The 8,550-nt window shown below is 41.1% G+C and overlaps 1 protein-coding gene across 1 annotated transcript in view; it reads right to left on the bottom strand.

The window, feature by feature from the left end:
- Window positions 1-1,263: 1,263 nt before the first annotated feature.
- LOC143342092 (multiple PDZ domain protein) overlaps window positions 1,264-8,550 on the bottom strand; it is a 92,001-nt gene continuing 84,714 nt past the window's right edge. Inside the window, exons 27-38 of the mRNA XM_076765576.1 lie at window positions 8,289-8,485; window positions 7,992-8,086; window positions 7,849-7,915; window positions 7,543-7,593; window positions 7,371-7,472; window positions 7,185-7,256; window positions 6,895-7,018; window positions 6,666-6,823; window positions 6,421-6,576; window positions 6,093-6,227; window positions 5,422-5,595; window positions 1,264-4,980 (exon numbers count right to left, since the gene is read on the bottom strand). Of these exons, the coding sequence (XP_076621691.1) occupies window positions 5,425-5,595; window positions 6,093-6,227; window positions 6,421-6,576; window positions 6,666-6,823; window positions 6,895-7,018; window positions 7,185-7,256; window positions 7,371-7,472; window positions 7,543-7,593; window positions 7,849-7,915; window positions 7,992-8,086; window positions 8,289-8,485 (1,328 nt within the window). The 3' untranslated portion in view covers window positions 1,264-4,980; window positions 5,422-5,424. The remainder of the gene's footprint in view (window positions 4,981-5,421; window positions 5,596-6,092; window positions 6,228-6,420; window positions 6,577-6,665; window positions 6,824-6,894; window positions 7,019-7,184; window positions 7,257-7,370; window positions 7,473-7,542; window positions 7,594-7,848; window positions 7,916-7,991; window positions 8,087-8,288; window positions 8,486-8,550) is intronic.

Below are 8,550 nucleotides of genomic sequence, written 5' to 3'. Positions count from 1 at the left end.
GTGAGCACACGAGTGCCAGGAAGCACAAGTAAAACGTCGAGTTTGAGTTTTCAACGGGTGGATAACGGATGATCATCGACCGCGAATTCTCAGCTTTCCTCCTTTCCCTCTTTCTCATTTGATCGCAAGTGTGAAACCGTCGGAAGTCAAGTTCACGTCGTGAGATCCATCCATTAGCTCCGGGCAAACCGCAATCGGCTGCACTTGGCAAAAATGCTTAACGCCTCGTGAAACAGCCAAGCGATCCGTGTCGTTCCATTTCGACACCGAAAGAGAGACGCTCTTTCGACACTGAGATCATCGTCGACCGCGAAAATATTGCGTACAGCCGGAAACGGACGTATAAGATAATGGGAAAAAAAACCTCGATATCGCGACTCCACCGGCGATCGATAAAAAGAAATAAAAATTTCGCAAATTTATCTGCAGGAAAATAAGAAATATAAATTACAATATCTGGTAAAAACGATAAATTGCTATTTCGCTTGGAAGAAGATAATTTTAAAAGCGTTTGGAAATTTGGGAAACGATTATGTGCAGAGTTCGTTGGGGAATAGTAAACGCTTTGTATGCATACCGACTATAATGCGTTCGTATTTTTATGGTTAATTAATCGTGCAGTTTGCGAAGCCCCGTGCCGGTAACCTACTTTTGAGGCCAATAAACGATTTCTTTGGTCCACTTAGAAGCCGCGCGCGTGAAAGAAGAGCACCGGCGAAATGGGTCTTCCGTGGCAAAACAGACAGTGACATTTGTCACTCTATTTATCTAATGGCATCGAACGAATTGGTAATTTATTCCACCGAGAACAGAAGCTACGACCGTGACTGTGCAAATAATTCAACGTCCAGCGTTCGAATCTAATCGATCGAATGCACTCGTACATTGCACCATTATGTCAATTTAAAAAATTTTCAAATTGTCCCAATTCGTCAGAAACTTTGAACCGTTTTTTACCATAATGGTACAGTTTCTTCTCCACCCAATATCATCGAAATTATTCACTTTCTCCACCTAAAAAAAATATTTTCCGTATCACAAAGACATGCTAAATAAATGATAAAAGTCTCAATCAAATCGAGGGTACTTTTGGAATAAATTCTGCCAATAGTGCCATTTTCCGCCTGAAAAAGTGACTACTCTTTCAGAAGAATTAATTGGCCTGGGGCCGCCAATTAATTTCGAACAAACTACGTTCACTACTCTAAAAGCCACTTACCTTGACATTAGGTTTCTAGGGGAGTATCAGTACACATGATCGCGTTATATTGCCACTTTGCAATGAATGCTTTTAATAGATCTCGATCTGTTCGTCCGCGCTCTATAATCAATGTTCTCTTCTGTGTCTTCGACGGTGCCGCGCTACAATGACAAGTGACCGTAATAACAATAATTATAATAATAATGACGATGGCAATAATAATGATAAATGCTAACAATACTCATAATAAGAATAATTTAAGTCGTTGACTGTAAAAGTGGCTCGATTGTATTGCTCCCCGAATTTCGAAGGCGTGTTTGGAGCGACGCAGACTCCTCTATTAATTTGCAAAACGCTTCTAAGTCCCTCTAAAACGCTACTCAACGACGAATAAATTTCCTTCTGTCCCCCCCCCCTTTCCTCCCCACCTCGTACACGCGCGCGCCATTTTACAATCAAACGTGCCCGTTGCGCAATGATGCTACTCATCGTTTCGTAACACGCGGTGCATGTAAACAGAACGTACTGTTTTACGGAGGCGGGTGCAATAATTATCAATTTTTTTTTTCTTTTTTTTTTCTTTTGCGTATTACCTTTGATTTCGATCCGGCGTGTTAATAACAAAGCGTTCTTGTAAATATGTATATAGTATATATAAATACGCGTGACTTCAATGTTCATTGGTTTTTGTTCGCTGACTAGCTTCCTATGTTTCGTTGGCTCGCTTCTTCGCGTGGGCTCGACTCGAATTCGATGTCGTCTATCGAAATCAAAAGCAACGAACAACGAACGACTAGCTCTTACGGTGCAATTCGCTCGCAGCTAGATCCCACGGGGCGATCCGTTTCGATCCACGATCCGTTTCGCGATTTTGCGAAGCAGGTTTGCTCGGAACGAAGGTGTCAAGGACACTTCAAGGTCGTTTAAAGAAACAAAATTGCGTGGATATTCGAGGGGAACCGAAAGGACCGAGGACAGCGAAAATAATGAAAGACTACTTCGAGGTTAAGAGCACACCTCAAACTGACGATCGGGGTCATCGAACTTGGACGTAAAGATGCGTGGGTGCAAAGTGTGGGGAAAGTCGTGGAGTCGGTTGATTTATTTATGAAGGTGGCGAGCAACGTAATAGGATCTCGGAAAGGATGATTCGTGGAAGCTAGTAGAGCATTTCAAGGTCGTTCTTCTATATCGTACTATTTTGTTATTTTCAAAAATATCAGCTTGGTAGGACGAGCAACAACTGACTGATAATAAACAGTATTTTAAATCGAGTCATTACTTAAATTTGCAACTTAATTGTGTACCTACCCCTGTGAGACTAAACGAGTGTAACATATTTATTAAATAGATTAAGCTTCGTTGTTCGTTTTCAAAATATATAACTAATACTCGAACCAATATGTTTGCCACATTTAGAATATTTGTACTTCTTTCCTTACCCTATTCTACCCCCCTAATACAAATGACCTTGAAATATCCTTAGCCCAAATCTTCCAAATTGCTATTGATACTTTATGACGTATAATTTCGACCTCTCTCAGCTTCCTAAACATTTTTTCCACCTGCTTTTTGGAGAAGTGATTCGAAAATTGAAACGAACCACCCCGTGTGCATTCTACCACTAAACGTTCGTGTGCTTCGCGAGGCAAGCGAAGTTCTACGGCGTTTCGATTCAGGCACGAGTGCGTGTAACAATTAATTCGAACGTCTCGAGGATATCAACGGAGGACGCGTGTCACTCGTGCATGCATCGGGACATCGACATCTCGCCACGATTAAATTCGAGCGAAAAAGCAGTCCATTGGAACCATTTCTCGCTCGAATAAACGCGTCTTTGAGTCTTCTCGCGACATTATACTATTCTTCTCTCGTTCTCACGCGCTCCTCTCTTTGAAAATCTACGCTAAGGACTAGGATAATAGGATAAATTGAACTACACGCAATCAACAAGCCGCCCTGGTGCGTCCAAAAAGGAGTGAGGCAAACTCTATTCGCGTGTAACGAATACAAACGTTTGGATCCATTCGTAGACTAGTTTTTATTTATTTTTTATTCGTTGGTCGAAACTTTTAACCGAACAGTTTGCCCAACTCCGAGCTGGACCATAGTCTGATTCCCGCCAGCGCTCAAACAACGATCAAACGACTATAAAAATTTCTGTGTGATGTTTGCAACGCGGGAGACAGTCTTTTCTTCTATAAAATGCATTTTCATGGCGATGGTGCTCTTAATTATTAATTTACGCGATAGGAAATGGGGAATGGATATTTTTCTACAAAGTCTGAACGCTGAGTTTGAATTCTATATGAGAATGGTTCCCAAGTTTGTTAAAAACAGCCTACAGGTGTAGGAAACACTGATGGCGAATGCAAAACATTCAGAATTTTGTCTAAAATATTGATTGATAGATTTTCCAAAAACCTTCCAACCAACAAGGAGATACCGGTGTCTAAAACAGTGAGATAATTATATTATCCGGTGAAGGTGAGCGTCGAGTCCCTTGAGAGCTAGTAGAAATCAAACATCATTTTCTCATCGACTCATCCTTTCCTCTACGAAAGTCTCTCCGACCGGATGTGCTGGATCTCGAAGAGAGTCAGAATTTCATCGCGAAAGTCACAGATGGTTAGACGCGCGCTTCATATCGCGCGACCCCTAATTATCTAATACGCCTAACTTAAACGTAAGTAATACGAAACGTACAAGCAAGATCTCTGTTTTATACGAAGACACGGTGAACTGGCCTCGAAAGAAAAGGAGGCTCGAGAAAAATGGCTACCCGTCTCGCGACTGCTCTGTTCTCTGAAACGAGCTCGCGATCAATCAACGTCGTCGTCCATAATTGATCTACCGTCTCGAGGGATCTTCTCGCTCCGGACGCTTCAACAAATCGATCTTTTTGCACTCTCTTAGAATGTTTCTATAAAATTATCGAAATTATTACGCTTCGAATTTATGTCACAACTCAGTGTCATATTTTTCTACCATGATTGATGTCTCGAGAATTTTAGTAGAAAACTAATTGAAATTATAACGTACAAGAAATTTTTAGATGTCTCGTGGGTCCAGATTACTTTCTGTGACGATGCGTGCATCGATTTCCTGGCTATAAAAATTCTAAAACCCTACTATGCATCTGACGAAAACGCGTGTAAAATTTGAGAAAATTCAGAAGCGAGGAGGTTCCTTGGGCGTTCCTCGACTTCCGGATGCTTTTCTCGAGATTCATTTCCTTTGTTCCCGGCACGTAAACCGTTCACCGGTGTCCCCGGGACTATTAAATACAATATTACTCTCTATAACTGCATAAATACTCTGTCATCGCTAAATAGTATGCGGTGTAACGTGGCTCTCGTATCAACTACTTGCCGGATGTTCATCTTGGCAGACGGAATCTTTACAAGTTTGTTTTCGACGCGGTTGTCGTCGACGTGTCGCGTCGAACAGGCTATAAAATCGTATTGTTCTTCGTGTGTTACCTTGCCCGTGCAACGAAACGCTCGTTTATCGTTTTGTTAAGTCGCGTTTCCTAGTTACTCGGTGTTCGCGGCGTGAAAAATGTCGGTCGCGTGGATAAGAACGTAGTTTGGATCGTCGACGCGATCGACTTGCTCTCCGGTACTTTTTCTTTTCTTTATAGAATTATGATCCTTATAGTAAACGGTACTTATATTTATAATTACTTTGGTATAGTCAGTTACGTAACACTAGAGTCCGCGGTGTCTGAGGGGAATTCGTATCCAAAGATTCGTGTTCAGAGTTCCGCCTGCAGAACCCTGGAAAAACAATAGTTTAAGTGACGTACACGATTTGGTACAATTATTAATCTTTTTGGCAAGTTTGTTTCCTCATGAGAATATTATCCAAGAGTGGTTTATCAGTTCTCTGTTATAATATTTCTACACTGGAACAGAATCTCACTTCGTACTTTAACCATGAAAATAAGTAAAAGAAGAGTTTAAAATAAAATTATTATCAACTAAGAGTTTTCTACTATCGATATAATCAGAGCATAAACGCGTTCTTGTGGGATTTGGATATAAATCAGTGACAATGCGAGTGGGGAATTTTTAATACTCTGTCTAGCATTTAACAACCAGGGAGCTTTCTCTCGACGTTAACTGGGACAAAATTGAGGACAGAAATTTTTGTTTGACTGAGTAAAGAGCGTACGCGTATCGTCGAAAGTTCTGTGACAGATTTTGAAAGGTAATTACCTGTCATTGCTTAGCGGACTTGTACCTAGCAAGTTTCAATTGCACCGGGTTAGAAACTTTCACGTGGACCGCGATGTCCTCGACAGGCGCTTCGCGAACGTCTTGGCCTCCGACTGCTACCACTCGATCACCTTTGCAGATTTTACCACTTTCCAAAGCGCTTCCGCCAGGTAACTATAACACCGTAATTTATACGTCGTTACGAAAATTACTGGCTAGCCACAAATTAACCCCTTCCCGTGGCATTTAGCTCGTAAACAGACCAGACTGATGCTAAACTGCTTTGTAACAGAGATTATAAGAATCGTGACCAACTCTTATAGCGTACTGATAGGAACTAAAACTCAATCACGATCGTCATTTGCTGTCCGCGAGCCTGGCTCGCGGTGTTTACGTTTGGGCCGACCTTCTGTTCGCGAGTCTGGCTCGTGATATTTATGTTTGGGCCAAAATCTTCATCACGAGTCAGATTCGTTAACGTACGGGAAGAGGTTAATATTCCTTCGATCTGCGTTATTACTGAGAAACGACTATATGAACCTACATTGCTACAAGATCAAATGTTTAGGTAAATCAAGGGAATCAAAGCAGTATTATTTATTACAGGTAAAATTCTTTTATACTGGAGATTTCTAAATGGGTAAAAGTGTTTATACGAAATTATATCTTACCAAATCCGATACGTATGCTCCTTTGCCACTCTTGTATCCCGTCAAACAGAGGCCAGCTCCTTTTCCGGATTTCTTCTGCAGCTCGACTTCGATTTCCTCTTCTGCTTTCTCGTGTCGATGTACCACCATCGTGATCTACGAATGCAGATTCAGAACAATCGATACAGGTTCTACGAAGGCTGTAGAGACCTCACATTGTTATATCTTATTAATATTCTACCAATTTCTATTAAATTTCTATTAATAATCTTGGAGGATCTTTTATATAATTTTATCCGCTGTTAAAAAATTGGAATCACATGTATAAAATGGGAGAAATGTTACTCACAGTTCCTGCAACTTTCAAAACAGTCGCGTGGGCCTTCTCGTGTTCGATCTCCTTGAAACTGTTAGCACACATATCGAGTATTTGGTCGCCAGCCTGCAGCCGGCCATCTTTGCCAGCTGCGCCGTCAGGAAACACTTCGATGATGAAAACTCCTTTCTGGAATGGAACAATTATTGTTTGAAAATTGTCAACACTCATTCACAAGACGATATATTCAAAAAAAATTATTTTAAAACGGATCTTACGCATGGCGTGTCGGAGCCACCAGCTATGGTGAATCCTATGCCCTTGTCTTTTTCTTTCTGGAACTCTATCGTCGTGTCCCTTCCAGCCACGATCTTGCAATCTTTTGGATCTTGGGGTGGTTCAGGTTCCTTCGGTTTCTCAGGTTCCTTTGGTTTCTCTGAAATATCGTACACAGTTCCACAACCATGTTCTGCAATTAATTTATCATAGGTGAATTATTTTCTCAACCTTTCTCAGGTTCTGGAATAATGCCCTTTGCCCTATCCTCCTCCTCCTTTGCAACTTTACTCTGATTCGGATTGCACACTGTCAGTGTAACGACCCCCTCTGCCTTTTTCAAGAGACTGGTAGCCTGCACATAAAAACGAGTACAAGAAATACACTGGGCTACTGTAACCAATCGCTTACAATAATTTCAAGAAACAGGATGGACCAGTTATTACTCCATGCTAGAAATTATAAATTTAAAATCGAAATTTGAAAATAATAAAAGCACACAGTCGATGTACGACTATTACCTCGTCGTAAGTGGAACCCAGCAAACAGTCCCTGTTGACAGCCAGAATCATGTCTCCCACATTCAGGCCAGCCTATAAAGATGCAAATGGCTTTATGTTCAAGAAAATACAGCTGTTCGTCTATACACTGTTATTCCGTGTACAATTGACGCGCGATGGGAATCGTTTTGTCTACGAATTAATTACCTGCTCCGCGGCGCTGCCTTCCTGTATGTCGGAGATGAATATACCTTGGCCGACCTCAGCGTGTTTTCCTTCGATGATCATTATACCTAGTCCGTACTGACCCTACATGTTGGAAAACCCTCATTGTAGTAATCGAAACGCTTCAAAGTACGTTCTACTCGGTAACACTTGCCTTTTTCACGGGCACGCTGCGTACTCCTTTATAGTGACTGAACATTTCCGACTGCGACAGAAGAACAATTTTCAGTTGTTTGTTATTTATGGAAACGGTGAAGAAGTGACTTTAACGTGGAAAAATTTGAGAAAGAAAGAGCAAACAAAAGGATTGCACGAGAGTAATAAAGAAGGAACGAAGAATTAAATTTGCCTGAATTTGAAGTATATAGAAATATAGACGTATAAGTTTGATCTACCAAGGGTCAGAACAGTTCTATTTGGATGGTTAGAAAATAGAAAGGACATTGAAATCGAGACTCACGTCGTCCAAAGTCGGAGGAAATTGAATGATCGGTTTGACAGCGAGTTGATCAATGCCTGCACTCCTTCTGTGGACATATTATTGTATCTAAATCGATTTTCCTCGATATAGGAGGCCCCAAGAAAAAAGAAACCGCGTCTTACCGTATGACGACAACCTTGAAACATGTACCAGCCATGCCTTTGATGCGAGCTGATGCGTTTAGGTGACATCTTCCTTGCAAAACACAGCCGTTTACCTGAAAATGTTTAAATCCATATTCCAAGTTCTCTAAAGAGGTTTTATTTTTTATGAGTAAACAATTGTAGTAAACATGAATAAACAAATGAGTAAACATAGAGCCTTGAAATTGATACTCAGGATGTATATAGGATTGCATATAATTAAGATTCTGAGTTGAAGAAACATTATGGAGTAGTGAGAAAAGAAAAATGGCGTACCTCGAGTATCTCATCGCCAACAGCTAGCTGACCCCCTTTATACGCTGAACCCTTCGGATTAAGGCCACAAATGAACACTGCCATCCGATTTCTGTCTTTGTGTCCGGAGAGCGAAATGCCCAAACCACACCTGTCTTTCTCCACTTTGACTAATAGCACTTTGTGTCCCAGCGAGTGATACTTCTTTTGAACTTTCACTGCGAAGAAATATGCGTCGTTGCATTATGCATACGTGCACCAAGTACATCCATTGATCAAAAAG

This window comes from Colletes latitarsis, chromosome 5 (genome assembly GCF_051014445.1).
Source record: "Colletes latitarsis isolate SP2378_abdomen chromosome 5, iyColLati1, whole genome shotgun sequence".
Classification (NCBI taxonomy): Eukaryota; Metazoa; Arthropoda; class Insecta; order Hymenoptera; family Colletidae; genus Colletes; species Colletes latitarsis.
Note: the sequence above shows the minus strand (reverse complement) of the source record. Positions and strands in the feature narration are given on the sequence as shown.